Consider the following 27,759-nt stretch of genomic DNA (forward strand, 5'->3'; position numbering starts at 1 on the left):
ACAGTAGTACTTAACAAATCCCGCTTTTACAAAACGAAAATACGAAAGAGAAGGGGGTGGGGTGCTGGGAGGACAGAAATGTGGCCCACTCGGCCGGGAGCCTTGTCGGAGGCTGCTGACCCTCCCAGCCTGGAAATTCTTCCTTTCCTCTAACCCGAGTCCTTCCTGCTGGAGTTTAAGCCCATTTTCTCTCCTGGAAAAATGATGATTATTCTTCTCGCCTCCCTCCAACCCCCAAAATGTGGCTTGTTTCTAAGAGAGGCAATGGATGAGAAGCAGTGTGGCTCGGTGGAAAGAGCCCGGGCTTGGGAGTCGGAGGACGTGGGTTCTAACGCTGCATCCACCGCTTGTTTCCTGTGTGACCTTGGACAAGTCACTTTGCTTCTCTGTGCTTCAGTTACCTCATCTATAAAATGGGGAATAAGGCTGTGTGCCTCATATGGGGCAACCTGATCACATTATTGTGACCTAGTAATAATAATAATGATGGCATTTATTAAGCGCTTACTATGTGCAAAGCTAGTAGCTAGTATGTACCTCAGCGCATAGAAGAGTGCTTGGCACATAGCGCTTAAGCGTGGCTCAGTGGAAGGAGCCCGGGCTTGGGAGTCGGAGGTCATGGGTTCTAATCCCGGCCCCTCCGCTTGCCTGCTCTGTGACTTTGGGCAAGTCACTTCCCTTCTCTGGGCCTCAGTTCCCTCATCTGTCAAATGGGATTGAAGACTGTGACCCCCCCCGTGGGACAACCTGATCACCTTGTATCTACCCCGGTGCTTAGAACAGTGCCTGGCACATGGTAAGCGCTTAAAAAACGCCCTCATTATTATTATTATTATTATTATTTATTATTATTATTCTGAGTCTTGTCCCCTCAGACCGTAAGGAGCGCCCGCCCCCTACAGGCTCCACCTCTCCCTGCACCCCCATCTGGTCCACAGCTCCGCCCCGCCCCCTACAGGCTCCGCCCCTCCCTGCACCCCATCTGGTCCGCAGCTCCGCCCCGCCCCCTACAGGCTCCGCCCCTCCCTGCACCCCAACCTGGTCGAGAAGCAGCGTGGCTCAGTGGAAAGAGCCCGGGCTTTGGAGTCAGCGGTCGTGGGTTCAAATCCCGACCCCGCCGATTGTCAGCTGGGTGTCTTTGGGCAAGTCACTTGACTTCTCTGGGCCTGTTACCTCATCTGTAAAATGGGGATTAAGACTGAGCCCCCCCCGTGGGACAAACTGATCACCTTGTATCCTCCCCAGCGCTTAGAACAGTGCTTTGCACATAGTAAGCGCTTAATAAATGCCATCATTATTATTATTATTACAGGCTCCGCCCCTCCCTGCACCCCCATCTAGTCCGCAGCTCCGCCCCGCCCCCTACAGGCTCCGCCCCTCCCTGCACCCCGGGCCTCACAGCTCCGCTCCGCCCCCTACAGGCTCCGCCCCTCCCCGCACCCCCATCTGGTCCGCAGCTCCTCCCCGCCCCCTACAGGCTCCGCCCCTCCCTGCACCTGATCAACATCATCATCATCAATCGTATTTATTGAGCACTTACCGTGTGCAGAGCACTGTACTAAGCGCTTGGGAAGTACAAGTTGGCAACATATAGAGACGGTCCCTACCCAACAGCGGGCTCACAGTCTAAAAGGGGGAGTATCCTCCCCAGCGCTTAGAACAGCGCTTTGCACAGCAAGTCACTCCACTTCTCTGGGCCTCAGTTCCCTCATCTGGAAAATGGGGATTGAGAGTGTGAGCCCCCCGTGGGCCAACCTGATCCCCTTGTAACCTCCCCAGCGCTTAGAACAGTGCTTTGCACATAGTAAGCGCTTAATCAATGCCATCATCAATCAATCAATCAATCGTATTTATTGAGCGCTTACTATGTGCAGAGCACTGTACTAAGCGCTTGGGAAGTACAAATTGGCATCACATAGAGACAGTCCCTACCCAACAGTGGGCTCACAGTCTAAATTATTATTTATTTAAATCATTTAATTTATTTAATTTATTTATTTAAATCATTTAATTTAAATCATTTAATCATTTAAATCATTATTATTATTATTAATAAACGCCATCATTATTATTATTACCCTCTGCTCCACAGCTCCGCCCCGTCCCCTACAGACTCCGCCCCTCCCCGCGCCCCCACCCGCCCCTACAGGCTCCGCCCCTCCCTACAGGCCCCGCCCCCCCCGCAGGCTCCTCCCCTGATTGGCTCCGGTCTCTCCCCCGCGCCGCGCGCCCGTCCGTTTTCCGGTCCCCGGTGCCCGTTTTCCGGTCCCCGGCGTCCGTCTCCCGTTGGGGATGGGTGGGCGGGCGGTGCGCCCGCGGCTGCTGTCGGAGCTGTCCCGCAAGGTGCGGGCCTACCGGGAGGCGCGGGCGCGGGCGCGGCTGGGCGAGCGGCTGGCGCTGGACTACGACAGCCTGCGGCGCCGGCGGTCCGGGAAGGCCCTGCCGGCCCGGGCCTGGGCCGACGTGCGCCGCGAGAGCCCCCTCCTCCGCCTCCTCGGGCGCCTGCCGCGCCTCGGCCTCGGGCGCCTCCTCACCCGCAAGTCCTGGCTGCAGGACGCCCACGGGCCCCCCTCCTACTGGACCGTCACCCGCGTGCGCCTCGACCACAGCCACACCGTGAGACACACCCCACCCCCGTTACCGCCCCTGCCCCACGCCTTAACCGCTCCCTAGGAGCCCGGCGCTGTAATGACCGCTGCGGTCATCGGCCGGGCCCACGGTCTCCATCCCCATTCGACAGATGAGGCCCAGAGAATCCGTACGGATGCGATTTGTTGAGCGCTTACCCTGTGCCGAGCGCTGGGTGTCATTAGTTTGTCCCACGTGGGGCTCACGTTCTCCATCCCCACTTGAGAAGCAGCGTGGCTCGGCGGAAAGAGCACGGGCTTTGGAGTCAGAGGTCATGGGTCCGAGTCCCCCCACCACCACCACGTCTGCTGTGGGCAAGTCACTTCACTTCTCTGGGCCTTGGTTCCCTCATCTGTAGAATGGGGATGATGACTGTGAGCCCCACGCGGGACAACCTGATCACCTTGTATCCCCCCCCCGCCCCCGTGCTTAGAGCAGTGCTTTGCACATAGTAAGCGCTTAACAAATGCCATCATTAGAGAAGCAGCGTGGCTCAGTGGAAAGAGCCCGGGCTTTGGAGTCAGAGGTCATGGGTCCGAGTCCCACCACCACCACCACGTCTGCTGTGGGCAAGTCACTTCACTTCTCTGGGCCTCGGTTCCCTCATCTGTAAAATGGGGATGATGACTGTGAGCCCCACGCGGGACAACCTGATCACCTTGTATCCCCCCCAGCCCGTGCTTAGAACAGTGCTTTGCACATAGTAAGCGCCTAACAAATGCCATCATTAGAGAAGCAGCGTGGCTCAGTGGAAAGAGCACGCGCTTTGGAGTCAGAGGTCATGGGTTCGAATCCCGGCTCCGCCACATGTCTGCTGTGGGACCTTGGGCGAGTCACTTAACTTCTCTGAGCCTCAGTTACCTCATCTGTAAATGGGGATTGACTGTGAGCCCCACGTGGGACAACCTGATCATGTTATATCCCCCCAGCTTAACAAATACCATTATTACTATTATTATTATTATTTGACGGATGAGGGAACTGAGGCCCAGAGAATCACGATAAGAATCGTATTTGATAAGCGCCTACTACCATGTGTTACCTTGTACTTCCCAAGCGCTTACACGTTCTCCATATCCATTTGACGGATGAGGGAACTGAGGCCCAGAGAATCACGATAAGAATCGTATTTGGTAAGCGCCTACCATGTGTCATCACCTTGTACTTCCCAAGCGCTTACGCGTTCTCCATCCCCATTTGATGGATGAGGGAACTGAGGCCCAGAGAATCACGATAAGAATCGTATTTGATAAGCGCTTACCATGTGTTACCGACTTGTACTTCCCAAGCGCTTAGTACAGTGCTCTGCACACAGTAAGCGCTCAATAAATACGATTGAATGAATAAATGAATGAATGTGCCGAGCACTGTACTAATCTCTGGGGGCGATACAATACTAATGGTATTTGTTAAGCGCTTACTGTGTGCCAAGCGCTGAGGGGGGATACAAGGTCATTGGGTGGGACCACGCGGAGCTCACATTCTCCATCCCCATTTGACAGATGAGGCCCAGAGAATCAATATTAATGGCATTTGTTAAACGCTTACTATGTGCCAAGCGCTGGGGGGGATACAAGGTCATCGGATGGTCCCACGTGGGGCTCACGTTCTCCATCCCCATTGGACAGATGAGGGAACTGAGGCACAGGGAATCATAATAATAATCGTATTTTATAAGCGCTTACTACGTGCCGAGCACTGTACTAATCTCTGGGAGATACAAAACTAATGGTATTTATTAAGCGCTTACTGTGTGCCAAGCGCTGGGAGGGGATACAAGGTCATCGGGTTGTCCCACATGGAGCTCACATTCTCCATCCCCATTTTACTGATGAAGGAACTGAGGCCCAGAGAATAATAATCGTATTTCATAAGAGCTTACTATGTGCCGAGCACTGTACTAATCTCTGGGGGAGATACCAGGTCATCAGTTTGTCCCCTGTGGGGCTCACAGGCTTCATCCCCGTCTTACAGATGAGGGAACTGAGGCCCAGAGAATCGTAATAATAATCGTATTTGATAAGCGCTTACTACGTGCCGAGCGCTGTACTAACCGTGGGCGGGGGGGGGTGGGGCGGGGGGATACAAGGTGATCAGGTTGTCCCACGTGGGGCTCACAGGCTTCATCCTCATTGTACAGATGAGGGAACTAGGCCCAGAGAATCAATGCTAATGGTATTTGTTAAGCGCTTACTATGTGCCAAGCGCCGTTCTGAGTGCTGGGGGAGATACAAGGTCATCAGGTTGTCCCACGTGAAGCTCACATTCTCCGTTCCCATTTGACAGATGAGGGAACCGAGGCCCAGAGAATCATGATAATAATCGTATTTGATAAGCACTTACTAGGTGCCGAGTGCCGTACTAACCGCTGCGGGGGATACAAGGTGATCAGGTTGTCCCCTGTGGGGCTCACAGGCTTCACCCCCATTTGACAGAGAAGGGAACTAGGCCCAGAGAATCAATACTGATGGCATCTGTTAAGCGCCGATTATGTGTCGAGCGCTGTTCCAAGCTCTGGGGGAGATACGAGGTCATCAGGTTGTCCCACGTGGGGCTCACAGGCTTCAACCCCATCTTACAGATGAGGGAACTGAGGCCCAGAGAATCATAATAATAATCGGATTTGATAAGCGCCATGTGCCGAGCACTGTACTAACCTCTGGGGGGGATACAAGGAGATCAGGTTGGGAATTTGGGACTGGTTCCTTATGGACTAGAGGAACAACTTGGCTTTAGTCTGCGTCCCAGGGGGCTCATTATCTGGTAATAATAATAATTATGGTATTGACCGCTTCCATCATCATCATCAGTCGTACGTTGCTTGGCATATAGTAAGTGCCGAACAAGTACACCTGTCGTTAGTCGTTGTTATTACTGTTGTTGTAATAACATCATCGATTACTCTATTTATTTATTATTACTCTATTTATTTATTTATTTTATTTGTACATATCTATTCTATTTATTTTATTTTGTTAGTATGTTTGGTTTGTTCTCTGTCTCCCCCTTTTAGACTGTGAGCCCACTGTTGGGTAGGGACTGTCTCTGTATGTTGCCAATTTGTACTTCCCAAGCGCTTAGTACAGTGCTCTGCACATAGTAAGCGCTCAATAAATACGATTGATGATGATGATGATGATGATGATCGATAATATTGTCGTTATCATTGTTGTTATTAGTAAGGGGGACTATTGGGTTGACGCGACCGGATTAATCAGGGAGGGCGTCCCGAAGGAGATGGGATCTCAGGAGGGGTTTGAAGATTGGGGTGACTGGTGGCCTAGCGGGATTGCCCCGGGAGAAAGGCCTGAGCCTGGGGGAGGGAGGTGGGAAACACGGGGAGAAAGAAGAGGCGGTGGGTGGGGAGAAGTGGGGAGAAGCGGAGACCGGCCGGCTGAGGGGAAGGGTCGGCGGGCTGGCGGGCGGGGGAGTTGGCGGAGAATCCGGAAGCCGATGGTCGGGGGCGTGGAGGGGATGACGAGACAACCCTCTCTGACCCACTCCCGCTCCGCTGTTTTGCAGGATTTGGACTACGGGAAAGCCTGGGGGATTCTGACCTTCCAAGGTAAGCAGAGACCAGGGTCCCAGGGTCCCAGGGGCGGCGGGGGAGAAGCAGCTGGGCCGAGTGTCTAGAGCCCGGGCTCCCATCCCGGCTCCGCCGCTCGCCTGCCGTGCGACCTCGGACGAGTTGCTTCACTTCTCCGGGCCTCGGTTTCCCCGCTCGTCAAACGGGGATCCGGCACCCGTTCTCCCGCCCGGCCCGATGATCTCAAGCAGCATGTGAGCGCTTAGCGGATGGCGGGAGCATGCTTCCGATGGCCTCCTCCTCCTCCTCCCCCCAGGCCAGAGCGAGAGCGAGGCGAGAGAGGTGGAGCAGGCCATGTACCACGACTGGCGGCTGGTGCCCAAGCACGAGGAGGAGGCCTTCCGGGCCTCGGGGGCCGGACCCCCGGAGCCGCCCCTCTACCCGCTGCCCCGCTACGTGCCCTACCCGCCCCTCCTGCGCGCCATCATCCTGGCCGACCGCCAGAAGCGGGGCCTCGCCGCCCACCCCGAGCCCCTGCTGGATCTGGAGCACGCCCGCTTCGGCCCCCGGGACGCCCCCGGGAAGGGCCCCGAGGGCACCCCGGTCTGAGGGGACCCCGCTCCCCGGGGTGGGATGGCGGCCCACCCCCCAACCTGACTTTGCGGGGGAAGGAGGGTGGGAACACCACCAGAAATGGTTGTCGTCCCTATCGTGGGGACTCGTCGCGGCAGAGGGCAGTGTGCTTTTAATTCTGTTTCTATATAAAGCTTGGACGCTAGTAAGAGTGTGTACTGAACGCCCTCTGAATGCGGAGGGCCGCACCCAGCGCTCGGGAGACCGCAGCCGCTGTCGGGATGATGGTATTTAGCGAGTGCTCGGGAACGTCCAACCGAGGAATGGAAACGGTATCTGTTGCGGAGCCGCTTGGGCGCGGTGCGCTGGGATCGGGGCTGTGGAAGCTCGGCGGTGGCGGCGGTGGATCACCGTGTTCACCAGGTACCCACTGGGTGCAGTGCACTGTGCTAAGCGCCGGGGGGGAACGTACGTCCGTGTCTGCCTCCCCCTATTCGAGCAGAAGCTCTTTGTGGGCAGGGAACGTGTCTTTTGTTTCTCTTCCCATCTGAACGCTCAGTACACTGTATGGTGCACGGCGGGTGCTCAGTAAATAGCGCCACCACCCTAAAAGTACAATTTGCACGTTTCCTGCCCCCAGGGAGCTGGCACTTCAGGCCTCTGGTGACCCAAGAAAGATGCTAGTCTTGCAGCGCGCACATGTGTGTGTGTGTGTGATGATGATGGCATTTATTAAGCGCTTACTATGTGCAAAGCACTGTTCTAAGCGCTGGGGAGGTTACAGGGTGATCAGGTTATCCCACGGGGGGCTCACGGTCTTCATCCCCATTTTCCCAGATGAGGGAACTGAGGCCCAGAGAAGTGAAATGACTTGCCCAAAGTCACACAGCTAACAACAATAATAATGATGATGGCATTTATTAAGTGCTTACTATGTGCAAAGCACTGTTCTAAGTGCTGGGGGGATACAAGGTGATCGGGTTGTCCCACGGGGGGCTCACAGTCTTAATCCCCATTTTACAGATGAGGTAACTGAGGCACAGAGAAGTGAAGTGACTTGCCCAAAGTCACACAGCTGACAATTGGCAGATCCGGGATTTGAAACCATGACCACCGAGTCCAAAGCCCGGGCTATTCCCACTGAGCCACGCTGCTTCTGTATAGCCCCGCGTGTGTGTGGGTCTGTAGGCCCTGGGAGCGTTGCCCGGTGCGGGTGGGCAGAGCCAGGCCGGGCAAGGGGCATGGAGGAGGGTGACGGGTGACGGGTGGTCGCCGCTGCCCCGAGACTGTCTGTCTGGGCAGAAGAGGAGCCCGAGGAGAGCCGATGAGGCCGTTGATGCCCAAGGGAGGTGGGTGCCCATCAGGGACGCCCCCCCGGAGGAGGAGGAGGCCGGCCTCGAAGTGGGGAGGGGGAAGGTCTGAGCGGCCGGGCCGGGTCGGGCCACGGGCTACCAACTGGAGACATAGTTGTACGTTGAATTAGGGAACGTGTCTCATCCACTGGACTCTCCCAAGCGCTTAGTACAGTACTCTGCACACAGTAAGCGTGTGTGAACCTGGATCTTTTTCCTTCCTTCCTTCCTGCTTTAGCCTCCCGCCCCCCATCCCGGGGCAGGGAAGCCGAGGTAGCCGGGATGGGTGGAGGGAATGCGCTAAACCCCAGGAGTCGGGGGTTTCTCCACCACAGCTTTTCCATCCCTTCTCCCCAAGCCCCCTTCCAGGGCGCCTGGTTTCACTCGATCTGCCGGTCAGTGGCATGGATCGAGCACCTAGAATAATAACAATAATGGCATTTATTAAGTGCATACTATATGCAAAGCACTGTTCTAAGCCCTGGGGAGGTTACAGGGTGATCCAGGTTGTCCCACGGGGGCTCACAGTCTTCATCCCCATTTTCCAGATGAGGGAACTGAGGCACAGAGAAGTGAAATGACTTGCCCAAAGTCACACAGCTGACAATTGGCGGAGCTGGGATTCAAACCCATGACCTCCGACTCCAAAGCTTGTGCTCTTTCCACTGAGCCATGCTGCTTCTCCATGGATGGAAAGGAGGTAGGGAGGCAGCGCCCCGTAACTCTGTTGAGCGCTCGCCAAGGGAGGAGGTGAAGCAGAAAGGGAGTCCCGGGGCCTCCAGGAGTTTACAGACTCGACTGGAGATGATTTCTATTCGTGCCTATCTCCGCCTCTGGACTGTAAGCTCATTGGGGGCAGGGGACGCGTCCGTTTATTAGTCTATCGGACTCTTCCGAGCGCTCAGGACAGCGCTCTGCACACAGCAAGCCCTCAAATACAACTGACTGAATGAACAAATGACAGTCAGCTCTTAGAGGGTGGGGATCCGGTCTCCCGAGCGGTTAGTCTAGTGCTCTGCACACAGTAATAATAATGATGACGGTATTTGTTAAGCGCTTACTATGTGCAAAGCACTGTTCTAAGCACTGGGGGGGGATACAAGGTGATCAGGTTGTCCCATGTGGGGCTCACAGTCTTCATCCCCATTTTACAGATGAGGAAACTGAGGCAAAGAGAAGTGAAGTGACTCGCCCAAATTATCACACAGCTGACAATTGGCGGAGCCGGGATTCGAACCCATGACCTCTGACTCCAAAGCCCGGGCTCTTTCCACTGAGCCACGCTGCAGTAGGCGCTCAGAAAACCCTGACTGATTAATGGAGAAGACAGGTGAGGAGTTATTTGAGAAGCAGCACGGCCTAGTAGATAGAGCCTGGGCCCGGGCGTCGGAAGAGCCGGGTTCTAATCGCCGCTCTTTCGGCCGTTTGCTGGGCGACCTTGGGCAAGTCGCTTCACTTCTCTGGGCCTCGGTTCCCTCATCTGGAAAATGAAGATTCAGACTGTGAGCCTTGGGTGGGACGGGGACTGTGTCCAACCTGAGTAGCTTGTCTCTGTCCCGGCGCTTAGGACAGTGTTTGGCACACGGTAAGTGTTGAACGAACACCGTAAAAAAATAGAGTGGGAGAAAGGAGCGGCGTTTGGCGACGGTATCAGGATGCAGTCGGCCAGTCGTATTTACTGAGCGCTTACTAAGTGCAGAGCACTGTACTAAGCACTTGGGAGAGTCCAATGGGAATATGTTCTATTCCCATTATTGGGGAATAGAACATATTACACCCCCCCCATAGTTCATATTGAACATTATGGGGAATACATTCACCCCCAATAGGTGACTAATTGAATCATGATGGCGGTATTAAGCGCTTACTATGTGCCAAGCACTGTTCTAAGCACTGGAACAGATACAGGGTGATCAGGTCCCACACGGGGCTCACCATCTTCATCCCCATTTTCCAGATGAGGGAACTGAGGCCCAGAGAAACGAGGTGACTGGTCCAAAGTCACACAGCTGACAAGCGGAGGGCTGGGATTTGAACCCTCGACTTCTGGCTCCAGAGCCCCGCTGCTTCAACTCCGTCTACGGAGGGAAACTTGGCGACGGTGGGGGCCGACGGACGGGGCCACCCTCGACCTCCCCATCCACTAAGGGGATTTATTGAGAAGCAGCGTGGCTCGGTGGAAAGAGCCCGGGCTTTGAAGTCAGAGGACATGGGTTCGAATCCCGACTCCTCCACGTCAGCTGGGTGACATTGGGTAAGTCACTTCACTATTCTGGGCCTCAGTTACCTCATCTGTAAAATGGGGATTAATACTGTGAGCCCCCCGTGGGACAACCTGATCACCTTGTAACCTCCCCAGCGCTTAGAACAGTGCTTTGCACATAGTAAGCGCCTAATAAATGCCATTATTATTAGTAGTAGTATTATTGAGCGCCCACCTGCCGGAGCTGACCGTTTGGAAGAGTTCGGGAGCGTCGTCGGGCGAAGCAGTGCGGCCTAAGGGAAAGGTCCCGGGTTCCAGTCTGGACTCCGCCGCTCGTCTATCGTGTAGCCTCGGGCCGGGCCCTTCGCTCGGCAGTTGCTTCGGGGGGGCGTCTAAAACGCAGCTCGCCCCCCCCCCCCAGCGGGCGACCAGTAAAGGCGGTGGGCGGGGACGCGCGCGCGCTGCGCGAAGTGCTCGGGACCAGCCGCGCCCCCTTGTGGGCGCTTGAGCCTGCGCGCGACGCCGGGACCGCATCTCCGCGCGCATGCGCCGAATAGGCCACGCCCACCATGCGCACGACACTGGGGACACGCCCCCTACGTGCTTGGCGTCGAGGCCCAGCCCCTCCCCGTGCTCTCCCTCCCCTCCCCGTGCTCCCTCCCTCCTCCTCCTCCTCCTCCCCCCCCTCGCCATGATCTGCCTCGTCCTCACCATCTTTGCCAACATCTTCCCCGCCGGTCAGTCACCGACCCCTGACCCCTGCTCTCTGGGCGGGGGGGAGAGGGCTTGACCCTTGACCCCCGACCCTTGGGGGTCCGGTGTGTGTGTGCAGGCGGGAGCGGGCCGAAGGAGCGCACGTTCCTGGCCATCAAGCCGGACGGCTTCCAGCGCCGCCTGGTCGGGGACATCCTCCGGCGCTTCGAGAACAAAGGCTTCAGGCTCGTCGGACTCAAGCTGGTGCAGGTCAGGCCGGGGGGCGGCCCGGGGGAGGCGGCCGGACGGGGCGTGGGTGGGCCTCCTCCTCCTCCTCCTCGTGGTGGTGGTGGTCAGGGGGTCTCCGCCGGCGGTTCCCCCGGGGCAGACCTAGGGGCTCCCGGCCTCCATCCTCATTTCGCAGACGGCCGGGCTCCGCCCGCTAGGCCCCGTTGACCCGGAGCCGACCCTGGAGGGACCCCCCCCCACACACACCCCCTAACTGGGGGCAGGCAGAGGGCAGGCCCCGGGACGGGACAGGGCCGGGTGAAGTAGAGGCAGCGGGAATAAACAAACCAACCCCTCCGCGAGTAGCTCACAGTCTTCACCCCCATTTCCCGGTTGAGGGTACCGAGGCCCGGAGAAGCGAAGTGACTCGCCCAAAGTCACCCGGCTGGCAAGTGGCGGAGCCCCGGATTAGAACCCGCGACCTCTGACCCCCAAGCCCGGGTCCCTTTCTCTAGGCCAGGCTGCTTCAAGTTAAGAAGGAGGGGGGAGGGTTTGAAGAAGGGTTGCGGGGCCGGGGGATTTAGACAGGGAGGAGGCCGGAGATGACAGAGAGCGAGCGAGCGAGCGATCGATCGATCGGGAGAGGCAAAGAGGGTGGAGGAGAAGGGGGGCGTTGGAGAGGAGGAGCGGGGGGGGGGGGGGGAGGATTTTCCTTCGGCTGTGACTGATGGATGGCAGGCCTCCGAGGACCTGCTGAAGGAACACTACGCCGCCCTGCGGGACCGCCCCTTCTACCACCGCCTCATCCACTACATGAGCTCGGGGCCCGTCGTTGCCATGGCAAGTGCCCTCTTCTGTCTGTCCGCCCGCCCCCTCCCTCCCCCCACCCCCGGGTGTGACGGGTCGCCCCCCTTCCCTCGCAGGTGTGGCAGGGGCCGGACGTGGTCCGCTCGTGCCGGGCGCTCATTGGGGCCACCGACCCTGCCGAATCCCCGCCCGGCACCATCCGAGGGGACTACTCGATTGAAGCGGGCAGGTAAGGACCCCCTCGTCGGCTGCTAGGTGCTCCAGCCGGCGGCCCGGGCCCTCTGGGGGGCGGGGGACCGGCCGGCCGGCCGAACGAGGCACCTCCCCGCCGGCCCGTTCCCTTTCAGGAACCTGATCCACGGCAGCGACTCGGTGGAGAGCGCCCGCCGGGAGATCGGCCTGTGGTTCCGGCCGAAGGAGCTGCTGTGCTGGGAGGACAGTGCGGAGCACTGGCTGTACGAGTAGCGCGGGCCGGGCCGAGCCCCCGGCCGGTCCCGGCCTGTGATGGGGAGGGTCGCCTCCCGCCCAGCGCTGTTGTTTCCTTCTCTGGGATCGGGCTGAAGCTAGAGCCCAGGCTGGCGGAGGGAGGAGGGTCACGGGGGTCCGGTCTGGTCTCCGCCGTCCCCCCATCCGGCTACTTAGTCTGCCGGCACCCGCCGCCGGTAGCACGGGCTAAGGCCGACCCAAGTCTTCCCCTCTCCCCCTCCCTCTGGAGCCGAGCGTCTCGGCGGGGCGGGGGGACGGACGGACGTGACGCCAACCGATCCGGCCCCCTGAGCGCAATAGAAAGGTCCAACGGGAACACCCGCCGCCCAGCAGGATGGGCCTTGGCTGTGTTTTGATAATAAAACTGTGGGAAAACCAGTTTTGGCGGGGCCGCTCTTTTCCTCCCATAATGGGGCCGGCTGCCTCACTCCGCACCCCGGAACCTTTTCCAGAGCGGTCCAGGCTTCGTCCGAGGCCCCGGCCGGAGGGGAGGAGAGGGGAGGGGACGGGGACGGGCCGGTCCCCTCGGGAGCAGGTGCGCCCACCCGGCCGCTCCGTCCTTGCCCAGGCAGGCTGACCTTCCCACACCCACTCAGGATGGTAACGCGTTTATTGCGTACAGAACAGGTACATGGTTGTCACGGGGCCAAAGCCGGGGGCGGGGGGGGGGGGGGGTTGGGGGCGGGTTGGTGTGTCCGTCCAGCCGGCACTTTACACCTCACCTCTGCGGCCCTCTGAGCGTACCGGGCGGGGGCCGGGCCCAGACGGACGGACGCACGGGGCGGGACGGACGAGGGACTTTACATACATCACAGTGGAGCGAAGGCGGCAGGGTGACGGGGGACAAGGCGATCCGTCTGGGCCCCGGCTGCGTGAGGGGACGGGGAGGACGGGAAAGCTCGCTCGGGACCACGCGGCGTGTGCTTCTTCTGGGAAAACAGTCGGGGGGCGGCGGGGACGGCTGGCCCGGCGGGAGGACGTGGAGAGACGGACGGGGAGTGGCCGGGCCCAGCGGCGGGGGAGGGCCCGTCACCTGGGCGGGCGGCGGAGGCCGGGGAGCGCTGCCTGGTGCTCCGGGGGCACGGGACGGGCGGGCCGGGGGCCGGGAGCCGGGTTGGCCCATAGGGAGCGGCGGGCGGGCGAGTGGGGAGGGGGCGGGGAGTTGGCCGCCGCCACCGGGCCTGGAGTCTGGGTTAGCTGCCTTCCGGCCTCGTTCCTCCAGGACCGCCCCCGGCCCCCGCAGCCCACAGGCACGGGCCCTTGGCCGCTGCCCCCCCCCCCCCCGCCCCCCCTCCTCGCTGCCCTAGAGGCCGGCAGGCAGCCAGCCAGGCTGAGCCGAGGCACTTGGTACGGGGGGGTTTTGGGGGGGTGCCCAGGAGGGCCCACTGCTCCAGCCATTTCCGCTGTAAGCGGGGGTGGGGGCTTGCGGCCCATCCCCTCGGCGGCCCCCAGCCCGGGACGGATGGATGGGCCGGGGCTGGGGGGAAGCTGGGAGTTCGGGTCTCTCTCCCCAGCCCCGGCCCCCCCCAGGACCGGTCCAGGCTTCCCTTCCTCTCCCCAGCCTGGGGGCGGATGGAAACTGGGGATCGGCCGGAATCCGGCCCCATCGGGAGAGCCGGGACCAGGCGGGGGCTCGATGGAGGGCCCGGGGGAGGGGGCCGCCCCCCACCGCAGACAACCACGTCGATGGCCGCAGCGGGGAGGACTGATGGGTAAGTTGGGCATTTTAAGGCTAGGGCCCCGGGCTGGCAGGGGCGGGGGGATTTCCACTGAGGGGTGGGGGTGGTGCCGTGCAGGGCATGGCCTGGGCACCAGATGCCCGTACCTGGGGCCGGGGCTGTGAGCCCCCCGCCCCCGGCGCCGCGGGGACAGGCTCTTCCCTTTGCCCCGTGATGGCCCCGGGGGTGGGGGGGTGGGGGGCCTGGTCCCTGCCCCCAGTGGGTGGGAGGGAGAGAGGGAGGGGGTTGGTATGTACAACATGTGGCCAGCTGGGCATTCAGGCGGCGGCAGCAGCAGTGGGAGGAGGAGGAGGGAGGGAGGAGAAGGTGAGGAGGGGGCGGAGGGGTGGGGGTGGGGGTCACTCGGGGACATAGGACACCTGCCAGACGATGATGTGGCTCCGCTCGGCTTTGGAGAGCACAGGCTTCACCTGAGCGGCGTCCCCGCCGCCCTCCTCCGTCTCGTCGTCTTCCCCGTCACCTGCCGGGGGGCGCGGAGGGAGGGGGCTCGGCCGGGGAGCCCGGGCCCGCCGGCCCGCCCGCCAACCCATCCACCCGTTGGCCGGGGGTCGAGGCGGGGGGCCGGGGGCCGGGGGCCGGGCCGCACTCACCGATCCGGAAGTCGATGTAGCCTTCGCCACCGCTGAGCACCAGCGCGTTCTTCAGCTTCTGGCCCTCGGTGGTCTCGGTGGCGGAGGCGGCCGAGCCGGGGGTCTCCGAGGGGCTGTCCAGGACGCTCCCGTTGAGGGTGGCGAGGACGTTTCCTGTGAGAACCCGGGGGGTGTTCAGCAGTGGGGGGGCGTGGGCGGGAGGGGGGCCGGCGGGGCGCGACCGAGGGCTCACCCGGCACAGAGACGAAGAACTTGACGGCGTCGCGGTGTCCGTGGAAGCAGAGCTGGGCCTGGGCCATGGAGCAGTAGGGGATGAAGCTGCTGCCGTCGTCCCCGTACACGTGGATGACGCCCCCCGGCCGGCTCCCCTCGCCCGACGTGGGGGACGTCTTGTTGGCTGCGGGGGGACGAGGGGAGAGAAGAGGAGGAGGCTCGGTTCCCGGCCGCCACCGGCGGGGTCGAGGCCGGAGCCCCGGCCCCTGGACGGCCCTACGCCCGACGGTAACGACTATCACGACGACGGTGTCCGGTAGGCGCTCGCCGAGGCCCAGAGAAGCAGTGTGACTTCCCCGAGGTCACACAGCGGACAAGTGGAAGTGGGGTCCTCTGAGGACACTAATGGGGTCACAGAGTCCACTGGGTCGTTTGAGGTGAAATGGAGAAGCAGCGTGGCCCGGTGGAAAGAGCCCGGGCTTGGGAGTCGGAGGTCAGGGATTCAAATCCCAGCTCCGCCACTTGTCAGCTGTGTGACTTTGGGCGAGTCACTTCACTTCTCTGGGCCTCGGTTCCCTCATCTGGAAAATGGGGGTGAAGACTGTGAGCCCCCCCGTGGGACAACCTGATCACCTTGTAACCTCTCCAGCGCTTAGAACAGCGCTTTGCACATAGTAAGCACTTAATAAATGCCATTACCATCGTCATGATTAAAAGGGACATTAAGCTGCTTTCTAAAATTGTTTCCGATTTCATAAGTGAATGTGGGGTCATCTGAGGATGCTAATGGGGTCCCAGAGAGTTCATAGGGTCATCTGAGGACACGAACGGGGTCACAGAGAGTCCGTGGGGTCATGTGAGGTGAAATGGGACATTAAACTGCTCTCTGAAAATTTTCCCAACAAAAAAAGTGAAAGTGGGGTCATCCGAGGACACAAATGAGGTCACGGAATGTTCGTGAGGCCATCTGAGGACACGAACGGGGTCACGGAGAGTCCGTGGGGTCATCTGAGGTGAAACGGGGCATTTAACTGCTCTCTGAAAATTTTTCCAATCGAATAAGTGAAAGTGGGGTCGTTCGAGGACACAAATGGGGTCACAGAGAGTTCGTGGGGTCATCTGAGGACACGAACGGGGTCACGGAGAGTTCGTGGGGTTACTTGAGGTCAAATGAGGCATTTAACTGCTCTCTGAAATTTTTTCCAATCAAATAAGTGAAAGTGGGGTCATCCGAGGACACAAGCGGGGTCACGGAGAGTTCATGGGGTTACTTGAGGTCAAATGAGGCATTTAACTGCTCTCTGAAATTTTTTCCAATCGAATAAGTGAAAGTGGGGTCATCTGAGGACACGAGCGGGGTCACGGAGAGTTCGTGGGGTTACTTGAGGTCAAATGAGGCATTTAACTGCTCTCTGAAATTTTTTCCAATCAAATAAGTGAAAGTGGGGTCATCCGAGGACACAAGCGGGGTCACGGAGAGTTCGTGGGGTTACTTGAGGTCAAATGAGGCATTTAACTGCTCTCTGAGATTTTTTCCAATCGAATAAGTGAAAGTGGGGTCATCTGAGGACACGAGCGGGGTCACGGAGAGTTCGTGGGGTTACTTGAGGTCAAATGAGGCATTTAACTGCTCTCTGAAATTTTTTCCAATCAAATAAGTGAAAGTGGGGTCACCTGAGGACACGAGCGGGGTCACGGAGAGTTCGTGGGGTTACTTGAGGTCAAATGAGGCTCTCTGAAATTTTTTCCAATCGAATAAGTGAAAGTGGGGTCACCTGAGGACACGAGCGGGGTCACGGAGAGTTCGTGGGGTTACTTGAGGTCAAATGAGGCTCTCTGAAATTTTTTCCAATCGAATAAGTGAAAGTGGGGTCATCTGAGGACACGAGTGGGGTCACGGAGAGTTCGTGGGGTTACTTGAGGTCAAATGAGGCTCTCTGAAATTTTTTCCAATCGAATAAGTGAAAGTGGGGTCATCTGAGGACACGAGCGGGGTCACGGAGAGTTCGTGGGGTTACTTGAGGTCAAATGAGGCATTTAACTGCTCTCTGAAATTTTTCCAATCAAATAAGTGAAAGTGGGGTCACCTGAGGACACGAGCGGGGTCACGGAGAGTTCGTGGGGTTACTTGAGGTCAAATGAGGCTCTCTGAAATTTTTTCCAATCGAATAAGTGAAAGTGGGGTCATCTGAGGACACGAGTGGGGTCACGGAGAGTTCGTGGGGTTACTTGAGGTCAAATGAGGCTCTCTGAAATTTTTTCCAATCGAATAAGTGAAAGTGGGGTCATCTGAGGACACGAGCGGGGTCACGGAGAGTTCGTGGGGTTACTTGAGGTCAAATGAGGCATTTAACTGCTCTCTGAAATTTTTTCCAATCAAATAAGTGAAAGTGGGGTCACCTGAGGACACGAGCGGGGTCACGGAGAGTTCGTGGGGTTACTTGAGGTCAAATGAGGCTCTCTGAAATTTTTTCCAATCGAATAAGTGAAAGTGGGGTCACCTGAGGACACGAGCGGGGTCACGGAGAGTTCGTGGGGTTACTTGAGGTCAAATGAGGCTCTCTGAAATTTTTTCCAATCGAATAAGTGAAAGTGGGGTCATCTGAGGACACGAGTGGGGTCACGGAGAGTTCGTGGGGTTACTTGAGGTCAAATGAGGCATTTAACTGCTCTCTGAGATTTTTTCCAATCGAATAAGTGAAAGTGGGGTCATCTGAGGACACGAGCGGGGTCACGGAGAGTTCGTGGGGTTACTTGAGGTCAAATGAGGCATTTAACTGCTCTCTGAAATTTTTTCCAATCAAATAAGTGAAAGTGGGGTCACCTGAGGACACGAGCGGGGTCACGGAGAGTTCGTGGGGTTACTTGAGGTCAAATGAGGCGCTCTGAAATTTTTTCCAATCAAATAAGTGAAAGTGGGGTCATCTGAGGACACGAGCAGGGTCACGGAGAGTTCGTGGGGCTACTTGAGGTCAAATGAGGCATTTAACTGCTCTCTAAAATTTTTTCCAATCAAATAAGTTAAAGTGGGGTCACCTGAGGACACGAGCGGGGTCACGGAGAGTTCGTGGGGTTACTTGAGGTCAAATGAGGCTCTCTGAAATTTTTTCCAATCGAATAAGTGAAAGTGGGGTCATCTGAGGACACGAGCGGGGTCACAGAGAGTTCATGGGGTTACTTGAGGTCAAATGAGGCATTTAACTGCTCTCTGAAATTTTTTCCAATCGAATAAGTGAAAGTGGGGTCATCCGAGGACACGAGCGGGGTCACGGAGAGTTCGTGGGGTTACTTGAGGTCAAATGAGGCATTTAACTGCTCTCTGAAATTTTTTCCAATCGAATAAGTGAAAGTGGGGTCATCTGAGGACACGAGCGGGGTCACGGAGAGTTCGTGGGGTTACTTGAGGTCAAATGAGGCATTTAACTGCTCTCTGAAATTTTTTCCAATCGAATAAGTGAAAGTGGGGTCATCCGAGGACACGAGCGGGGTCACGGAGAGTTCGTGGGGTTACTTGAGGTCAAATGAGGCATTTAACTGCTCTCTGAAATTTTTTCCAATCGAATAAGTGAAAGTGGGGTCATCTGAGGACACGAGCGGGGTCACGGAGAGTTCGTGGGGTTACTTGAGGTCAAATGAGGCATTTAACTGCTCTCTGAAATTTTCTTCAATCAAATAAGTGAAAGTGGGGTCACCTGAGGACACGAGCGGGGTCACGGAGAGTTCGTGGGGTTACTTGAGGTCAAATGAGGCTCTCTGAAATTTTTTCCAATCGAATAAGTGAAAGTGGGGTCACCTGAGGACACGAGCGGGGTCACGGAGAGTTCATGGGGTTACTTGAGGTCAAATGAGGCATTTAACTGCTCTCTGAAATTTTTCCCAATCGAATAAGTGAAAGTGGGGTCATCTGAGGACACGAGCGGGGTCACGGAGAGTTCGTGGGGTTACTTGAGGTCAAATGAGGCATTTAACTGCTCTCTGAAATTTTTTCCAATCGAATAAGTGAAAGTGGGGTCATCTGAGGACACGAGTGGGGTCACGGAGAGTTCGTGAGGTTACTTGAGGTCAAATGAGGCATTTAACTGCTCTCTGAAATTTTTTCCAATCAAATAAGTTAAAGTGCGATCACCTGAGGACACGAGCGGGGTCACGGAGAGTTCGTGGGGTTACTTGAGGTCAAATGAGGCTCTCTGAAATTTTTTCCCATCGAATAAGTGAAAGTGGGGTCATCTGAGGACACGAGCGGGGTCACAGAGAGTTCATGGGGTTACTTGAGGTCAAATGAGGCATTTAACTGCTCTCTAAAATTTTTTCCAATCGAATAAGTGAAAGTGGGGTCATCTGAGGACACGAGCGGGGTCACGGAGAGTTCGTGGGGTTACTTGAGGTCAAATGAGGCATTTAACTGCTCTCTGAAATTTTCTTCAATCAAATAAGTGAAAGTGGGGTCACCTGAGGACACGAGCGGGGTCACGGAGAGTTCGTGGGGTTACTTGAGGTCAAATGAGGCTCTCTGAAATTTTTTCCAATCGAATAAGTGAAAGTGGGGTCACCTGAGGACACGAGCGGGGTCACGGAGAGTTCATGGGGTTACTTGAGGTCAAATGAGGCATTTAACTGCTCTCTGAAATTTTTCCCAATCGAATAAGTGAAAGTGGGGTCATCTGAGGACACGAGCGGGGTCACGGAGAGTTCGTGGGGTTACTTGAGGTCAAATGAGGCATTTAACTGCTCTCTGAAATTTTTTCCAATCGAATAAGTGAAAGTGGGGTCATCTGAGGACACGAGTGGGGTCACGGAGAGTTCGTGAGGTTACTTGAGGTCAAATGAGGCATTTAACTGCTCTCTGAAATTTTTTCCAATCAAATAAGTTAAAGTGCGATCACCTGAGGACACGAGCGGGGTCACGGAGAGTTCGTGGGGTTACTTGAGGTCAAATGAGGCTCTCTGAAATTTTTTCCCATCGAATAAGTGAAAGTGGGGTCATCTGAGGACACGAGCGGGGTCACAGAGAGTTCATGGGGTTACTTGAGGTCAAATGAGGCATTTAACTGCTCTCTAAAATTTTTTCCAATCGAATAAGTGAAAGTGGGGTCATCTGAGGACACGAGCGGGGTCACGGAGAGTTCGTGGGGTTACTTGAGGTCAAATGAGGCATTTAACTGCTCTCTGAAATTTTTTCCAATCAAATAAGTGAAAGTGGGGTCATCCGAGGACACAAGCGGGGTCACGGAGAGTTCGTGGGGTTACTTGAGGTCAAATGAGGCTCTCTGAAATTTTTTCCAATCGAATAAGTGAAAGTGGGGTCATCTGAGGACACGAGCGGGGTCACGGAGAGTTCGTGGGGTTACTTGAGGTCAAATGAGGCATTTAACTGCTCTCTGAAATTTTTTCCAATCGAATAAGTGAAAGTGGGGTCATCTGAGGACACGAGCGGGGTCACGGAGAGTTCGCGAGGTTACTTGAGGTCAAATGAGGCATTTAACTGCTCTCTGAAATTTTTTCCGATCGAATAAGTGAAAGTGGGGTCATCTGAGGACACGAGCGGGGTCACGGAGAGTTCGTGAGGTTACTTGAGGTCAAATGAGGCATTTAACTGCTCTCTGAAATTTTTTCCAATCAAATAAGTTAAAGTGGGATCACCTGAGGACACGAGCGGGGTCACGGAGAGTTCGTGGGGTTACTTGAGGTCAAATGAGGCTCTCTAAAATTTTTTCCCATCGAATAAGTGAAAGTGGGGTCATCTGAGGACACGAGCGGGGTCACAGAGAGTTCATGGGGTTACTTGAGGTCAAATGAGGCATTTAACTGCTCTCTAAAATTTTTTCCAATCGAATAACTGAAAGTGGGGTCATCTGAGGACACGAGCGGGGTCACGGAGAGTTCGTGGGGTTACTTGAGGTCAAATGAGGCATTTAACTGCTCTCTGAAATTTTTTCCAATCAAATAAGTTAAAGTGGGGTCACCTGAGGACACGAGCGGGGTCATGGAGAGTTCGTGGGGTTACTTGAGGTCAAATGAGGCTCTCTGAAATTTTTTCCAATCGAATAACTGAAAGTGGGGTCATCTGAGGACACGAGCGGGGTCACGGAGAGTTCGTGGGGTTACTTGAGGTCAAATGAGGCATTTAACTGCTCTCTGAAATTTTTTCCAATCGAATAAGTGAAAGTGGGGTCATCTGAGGACACGAGCGGGGTCACGGAGAGTTCGCGAGGTTACTTGAGGTCAAATGAGGCATTTAACTGCTCTCTGAAATTTTTTCCGATCAAATAAGTTAAAGTGGGGTCACCTGAGGACACGAGCGGGGTCACGGAGAGTTCGTGGGGTTACTTGAGGTCAAATGAGTCTCTCTGAAATTTTTTCCAATCGAATAAGTGAAAGTGGGGTCACCTGAGGACACGAGCGGGGTCACGGAGAGTTCGTGGGGTTACTTGAGGTCAAATGAGGCTCTCTGAAATTTTTTCCAATCGAATAAGTGAAAGTGGGGTCATCTGAGGACACGAGCGGGGTCACAGTGAGTTCATGGGGTTACTTGAGGTCAAATGAGGCATTTAACTGCTCTCTAAAATTTTTTCCAATCGAATAACTGAAAGTGGGGTCATTTGAGGACACGAGCGGGGTCACGGAGAGTTCGTGGGGTTACTTGAGGTCAAATGAGGCATTTAACTGCTCTCTGAAATTTTTTCCAATCGAATAAGTGAAAGTGGGGTCGTTCGAGGACACAAATGGGGTCATGGAGAGTTTGTGGGGTCATCTGAGGACATGAGAGGGGTCACAGAGAGTTCGTGGGGTTACTTGAGGTCAAATGAGGCATTTAACTGCTCTCTGAAATTTTTTCCAATCGAATAAGTGATAGTGGGGTCATCTGAGGACACGAGCGGGGTCACGGAGAGTTCGTGGGGTTACTTGAGGTCAAATGAGGCATTAAACTGCTCTCTGAAATTTTTTCCCATCAAATAAGTGAAAGTGGGGTCACCTGAGGACACGAGCGGGGTCACGGAGAGTTTGTGGGGTCATCTGTGGACACGAGTGGTGTCACAGACTTCATCGGGTCATTTGAGGTCAAATGGGACATTAAATGGGTTTCTGAAATTTTTCTCAATTTCAAGTCAAAATGGGGTCAACTGAGGACCCAAAGGGGGCCTTAGAGTTCATAGGGTCATCTGAGGACACGAGTGGGGTCACGGAGACTTCCTGGGGTCATTACTCTAATTTACTTGTACATATTATACTATTATATTATATTATATATATTATACTTTTCCAATTATTTTGTTAATGATGTGCATCTAGCTTCCTTTCTATTCTGATGATGATGATGATAATAATAATAATAATAATAATAATAATAATAATAATAATAATGGCATTTATTAAGCACTTACTGTGCAAAGCACTGTTCTAAGTGCTGGGGAGGTTACAAGGTGATCAGGTTGCCCCATGTAGGACTCACAGTCTTCATCCCCATTTGACAGATGAGGTAACTAAGGCCCAGAGAAGTGAAGTGACTTGCCCAAAGTCACACGGCTGACGACTGGCAGAGACGGGATTTGAACCCGTGACCTCCGACTCCAAAGCCCGCGCTCTTTTCCACTGAGTCACGCTGCTTCTGATGACTTGACACCTGTCTGCATGATTTGTTTCGTTGTCTGTCTCCCCCTTCTAGACTTGTGAGCCCGTCCCTGGGTAGGGGCCGTCTCTACATGTTGCCGACTTGTACTTCCCAAGTGCTCAGTACAGTGCTCTGCACACAGTAAGTGCTCAATAAATACGATTGAAGTGGTAGAGCTGGAATGAGACCCCAGGCCCTTCTACCTCTCAGGCCCGGCTCTACCCACTGGGCCGCGCTGCCTGGCCGCTGCCTCCCTCCCTCCCTCCGTCCCGATGGGCGACTCTGGCTCAGAACCGTGTCCCCGAGGGTCTATACGGTGGCAGGGCCATGGCCGTCGGGCCCACCCCCCGACTCCCCACGGCCCGCTTCCGGTCGCCCCGCTCGGTCTCGACGGAGCCGCCGCCGAGGGTCCGGGCAGGAAGCGGAGGGGTCAGTGGGGAAGGGGGAGCCCCCGGACTTACCCCGGAGCCCCAGGAGCTGGCCTCGGTGCAGGACAACGGCTGGCCCGGGCGGCAGGCGGAGAGAAGAGGAAGACCCGTCACTCCAGGGGGGCGGAGGCCGCCGCCACCGCCACGGCGGAGCCTCTCGCCGCCTCAGCTCCCAAGATGAACCATCAGCCCCTCCCCGCCCCACCGCCTACCCTTTCGTTGGGCCGGGGTCCCCCCGCAGGGAGGATGAAGGCTCGGGCCTCCAGCCTCCGCCTCGCCGGTGACCGGCGACCGGTCGGGGTCGGGGGCGGAACTCAGCCCGGCCCGTGGAGAGCCCGGGAGGCATCAGCTCTGGGTCAGGGAGATGGAGACGACCGCGCCGTTACCGTGGCGACCCGACCCACCCCGGGCAGGCACTCACTCTCGGTCAGGGGGATGGAGATGACCACGCCGTTGCCAGTGCCGACCCAGAGGCGGTTGCCGGCGATCAGCAGGGCCGTGATGCGTACGAACGAGAAGCCCAGTTTGCCGGTGCCTGAAGTGGGGGAGGGCGGAGCGGGGTCAGCGCAGGGGGGGCGGGGCGGGGCCCTCCCCCAGCCCCCCGGGGCGGCGGTCCGGCCCCTCACCCAGCATCTTGCTGACGTAGGGCTCGATGTCTACGTCCTGCAGGTGCTGGTGCGTGTGGGCGTGGTAGAGGCGCAGCGTGGAGTCCAGCCGGATGGACACCCAGACGCCGTCGCCGATCCAGGCCAGCTGGCGCACCTGGCTCTCCCGGCGCGGGTGGGCGTCGAACGACTTCTGCGGGATGAGCCCGGGGTTTCCCAGGGTCCGCCCGGTGGCGGGACCCCCGCGGTTCCCCCAGCCCGGGGCGGGGAGGGGGGTGACGGAGCACGCGGACCCGGGTCCCGGTCCCTCCCCGCCCCCCGACTCCGGCCTCGGGCCAGTCCCGGCACCTCTCGGGCCTTGGTTTGCTCCTCTGTGAAATGGGGATAATCCCTGCCCCCAACCACCCAGCTCTTAAGAGACTCAGCGAGAGGACTGGGCGCCCCCCCCACCACTTGGCACGGCGGGATGAGATGACCGACGGCCGGGCGCATAACGAGTAGGAGGAGTCTTGCTCGAGCCCGGTCTGGGGCCGGGACCCCGGGGGTTTCCAGGCCAGCACCCCCAACGGACCTCCGGCCCAAACGGCAGTTTGGGGGGGACGGGAAGGAAGAGACCCGCCCCACCCCGTTCGTGCCCCCCCCTCAGAGAGGAAGGGAGGCTCCCTGAACGGCCCCCGGGCAAAGAGGGGCCAGAGAAACCATTCTACCGTCCTGGGGCCCTGCCGTTGGTCTCTGGGCTTCTCCTGCCCCCCCACCCCAGACCCTCCCAATCGCCCCCCGCCCGCCTGCCCCGCGGTACCTCAATCTGCATGGTCTTGGGCTGGATGACGTGGACTTTGTTCTTGTAGCCGCACCAGACGCGGTCGTAGACCACGGCCATGCAGCGGATGGAGTGGTGGGGGTGGCCCAGGTCCATCAGGTGGTAATTACTGAGGTCCCACTGCCTGTCTGGGGAGCAGATGAGCCGGGGTCAGCGGACCGGGGGCCGGCCGGTGCCCCCCGCCCTGGTTCGGCGAAGGTCAGGGCCCGCAGAGAGGGAGCCCCCGGACGGGGTGGCGGGTGGCCCTGCGGCCCCTGCCCGCCCCTGGCTGCGCCCCTCCCGCCACAGCGAGCCTCTGGCGGAGCCTCACCTTCCCCTCTGTGGAATATGGCCAGGGTCCCATCCGCCAAGGCCACCAGCACCCGGCCCTTCACGTGCCTGCAACGGGGAGCGGGGAGGGGTGGGCACGGTCAGGGCCCCATCCTGCCAGGGGGACCCTGGGGACGGATCCACCCAGGAATCCGTCCCTCCCACCCCTGCCAGCTCTGGCCCGGGGAACCCCCGGGGTCCAGGCCACTACCACCCCCGGTCCCCGGACCGTCCGACCCCCCAAGCAACTGGGCTGGCTCCGGGCGGGGCGGCCCCAAGGGGTCCCCCGGCCCCCACCCGGTGGCGGCCCCCGCTTACACCAGGCTGAGCACCGAGTCCTTCAGCTTGATGGAGTGCAGGCATCTCTTCCAGTTGGCCACGGCGGAGTGAACGTACAGCCTGGGAGTGCGAGGCGGGCAGGTGGGTCGGGGTGGGGGCTCGGATGGGCCGGGCTGCATCCCCCTGACCCCACAGACCCCCGCCCCGACATGACCTGGCCCCCGGGCCACCCCTCCCCTGCCGCAGACCCAAGGGAGGCCCCCCCACCCTGCCCCCGGCCGCCCTCGGTCTCGCCCGCTGGGCCCCAAGGACCCGTACCAGCCGTTCTGGGCTCCGAGCCACATGGTGGGCGCAGCGCTGGTGCCGATGCCCGCCGGGTCTCCATGGGCTTCCTGCTCCGGGGGTCCGGGGCCGGCCTCGCCTTGCTGCTGCCCGTTCTCACTGGGGAGACAACACCGCCCGCCGCTCAGGGAGGCGGCCGCGCCGGGCCGAGAGGGCGCGGGGCCAGGAATCGCGGGCCTCGGGTTCTAGTCCCAGCTTGGCCGCCGGCCTGTTGGGCGACCGTGGGCCTCCGCGTCCTCACCTGGAAAATGGGGATTAGACACCCATTCTTTCCTTTTATGACTCGGGGCCTCCCGTAGGACCGGCGTCGGGTGCGTGGAACTGAGCAAGGGCTCCTTTTTACGGTATCTGGTAAGCGCTGACTGACAGTGGGCCAGGCACCGTATTGAGAACCGGGGTAGATAAAAGCTAATCCAGGTGGACACGGTCCCCGTCCCACATGGGGCTCCCGGTCTTAGTCCTCGTTTTACGGATGAGGTAACCGAGGCCCAGAGAGGTAAAAAGAGGGGCCCGAGGTCACTCGGCAGACAAGTGGCAGAGCTGGGATGGGAACCTAGATCCGTCTGACTCCCAAGCCCTCCACAATGCTTCTAATCTCGTTATTTTTAGTGCTACCACTTAACGCTGGTAATTGCGGGAGCGGGGCAGAGGCAGGCAGGGCGGGGCGGGACCTTCCCAAAAGGCCCTCCTCGGGGGCTGCAGCAGACAGGAGGTGCCGGTGCCAGCGGGACCCCCCCACCCCCTCACCCCCTCTCCTTTGGGCCCCTTGCTGCCGGCCCCTGGGGAAAAGGATTGGCAGGGGTGGGGGGGAGGCCGGAGACCTGCCTCATTCCCCAGGTGCTTGTGGCCACCCGACCGAGGGTCCCCCCGGGCCCGATTGATCCCCCACCTGATCGGCCGAGTGCCCGCCGCCGTGCCGGCCGCTGCGGGCGCCGGGTCCGTGAAGACGTGCTCAGTGAGGGGGCCGGGCCGGGCCGCGGCCGCCTCGTTCTCTCCGGGGCCCGGCTCGGGGACTTCGGTGGCCTCGGTGGCCTCCTCGGTGGACTGGCACTGGTTGATCCTCCCGTTGCTGACGGCGGCCACCTCTCCTGCGCAAGGGTCAGGTGAGCGGGCGTGTGGGGGAACGGGGCGGGGAGAGGGCATCGGGATGGGGGCCTCGCCCGACACGGACCCCGGGAAAGGGCGAGGGAAGCGGGTGCCTGGGGGTCGGGGCGGAGGAGAGAGGGAACTGAAGAGGAGGCCCAGAGAAGAAGACCGGGATGGGACGGGGGGAGAGGGGGCCTCTTCGCAATATGGGACAGTCCCCGCTTTAGACTTTGAGCTCGTCAGGGGCAGGGAACGTCTCCGCAAATCCTGCGGTACAGTGCTCAGCACATAATAAGTGCTCAATAAATACCACTGACTGGCGGATTGATTGAACGGGAGAAGGAAGCGGAGCTGGTAGGATGGGAAGAGGGAAAAGGCGGGATCGGCCCGGGAGGGGAGGACCAGGGCCCCTCTGCGCTATGGACCCCGGAGGTGTCGGCGGGCAGAGCTTTCACGCCGAGGGGGGCGGGCCCGGGGTCCCGCAACTCACCCTGCCCCTTGTCAAGGACGGGGGTGTCTCCGCGGGAGGAGCAGTTGCTGCGCGGCACGTTGCAGCGGGTGGCGCAACCCACCAGGGTGATCCCGGCCAGGACCCCGTCGGCCCCCGACTCCTCCGGGTTCACGTCTCCCTCCGGGAAGATCTCGCCCGGCGGGTAGTCGCTCTCGCTGGCCGCTGGCGGGGCGGAGACACAGACGGCGGTTGTAGTACCAGCGGCGGAAGTCAGAGCATTTATTAAGCGCTTACTATGTGCAGGGCACTGTGCCAAGTGCTGAGGTACCCCCAGGATAATCAGGTCGGACCCAGTCCCCGTCCCACACGGGGCTAATAATAATAATGATAATGGTGGCATTTGTTCAGCACTTAACAATGTACCAAGCACTGTTCTGAGCACTGGGGTAGAGTGCCAGTTAATCGGGTCGGACACAGTCCCTTTCCCATTTGGGGCTTCCAGGCTAAGTGGAGAGTGCTTGGGATCGTTAAGAGAATTCCAAGACACATTCCCTGCCCACCAGGAGCTTCCAGTCCAGCAGGAAGTAATATTAATAATAATGATGGCATTTATTAAGCGCTTACTGTGTGCAAAGCACTGTTCTAAGCACTGGATGCAGACAGTGAGCTAGTCAGCTCAGAACAGAACACCGGGCCCCCCCTAGTAATAATAATAATGTTGGCATTTGTTAAGCGCTTACTATGTGTCAAGCACTGTTCTAAGCGCTGGGGGGATACAGGGTGATCAGGTTA

The 27,759-nt window shown here is 58.1% G+C and overlaps 3 protein-coding genes across 3 annotated transcripts in view; 2 read left to right on the forward strand and 1 right to left on the reverse strand.

Moving 5' to 3' along the window:
• Positions 1–2,248: 2,248 nt before the first annotated feature.
• On the forward strand, positions 2,249–7,136 carry MRPS34 (mitochondrial ribosomal protein S34). The gene is made up of 3 exons (XM_038762848.1): positions 2,249–2,616; positions 6,151–6,193; positions 6,471–7,136. The coding sequence occupies exons 1-3, from the start codon at positions 2,293–2,295 to the stop codon at positions 6,761–6,763; spliced, it is 660 nt and encodes a 219-aa protein (XP_038618776.1). The 5' UTR covers positions 2,249–2,292; the 3' UTR covers positions 6,764–7,136.
• Positions 7,137–10,947: 3,811 nt separating this feature from the next.
• Positions 10,948–13,135, forward strand: NME3 (NME/NM23 nucleoside diphosphate kinase 3). Its single transcript, XM_038762850.1, has 5 exons — positions 10,948–11,019; positions 11,115–11,245; positions 11,942–12,043; positions 12,127–12,239; positions 12,358–13,135. Exons 1-5 carry the CDS (start codon positions 10,974–10,976, stop codon positions 12,473–12,475), a joined length of 510 nt encoding a protein of 169 aa, XP_038618778.1. The 5' UTR covers positions 10,948–10,973; the 3' UTR covers positions 12,476–13,135.
• Positions 13,136–13,790: 655 nt separating this feature from the next.
• The window catches only part of MAPK8IP3 (mitogen-activated protein kinase 8 interacting protein 3), a 64,827-nt gene continuing 50,858 nt past the window's right edge, over positions 13,791–27,759 (reverse strand). Inside the window, 12 exon segments of the mRNA XM_038762400.1 lie at positions 13,791–14,695; positions 14,826–14,978; positions 15,058–15,222; positions 23,109–23,147; positions 23,497–23,610; positions 23,702–23,873; positions 24,480–24,628; positions 24,811–24,878; positions 25,128–25,208; positions 25,407–25,529; positions 26,320–26,518; positions 27,007–27,189. Of these exon segments, the coding sequence (XP_038618328.1) occupies positions 14,574–14,695; positions 14,826–14,978; positions 15,058–15,222; positions 23,109–23,147; positions 23,497–23,610; positions 23,702–23,873; positions 24,480–24,628; positions 24,811–24,878; positions 25,128–25,208; positions 25,407–25,529; positions 26,320–26,518; positions 27,007–27,189 (1,568 nt within the window). The 3' untranslated portion in view covers positions 13,791–14,573.

Source organism: Tachyglossus aculeatus, chromosome 21, assembly GCF_015852505.1.
Source record: "Tachyglossus aculeatus isolate mTacAcu1 chromosome 21, mTacAcu1.pri, whole genome shotgun sequence".
In the NCBI taxonomy this organism is placed as follows: Eukaryota; Metazoa; Chordata; class Mammalia; order Monotremata; family Tachyglossidae; genus Tachyglossus; species Tachyglossus aculeatus.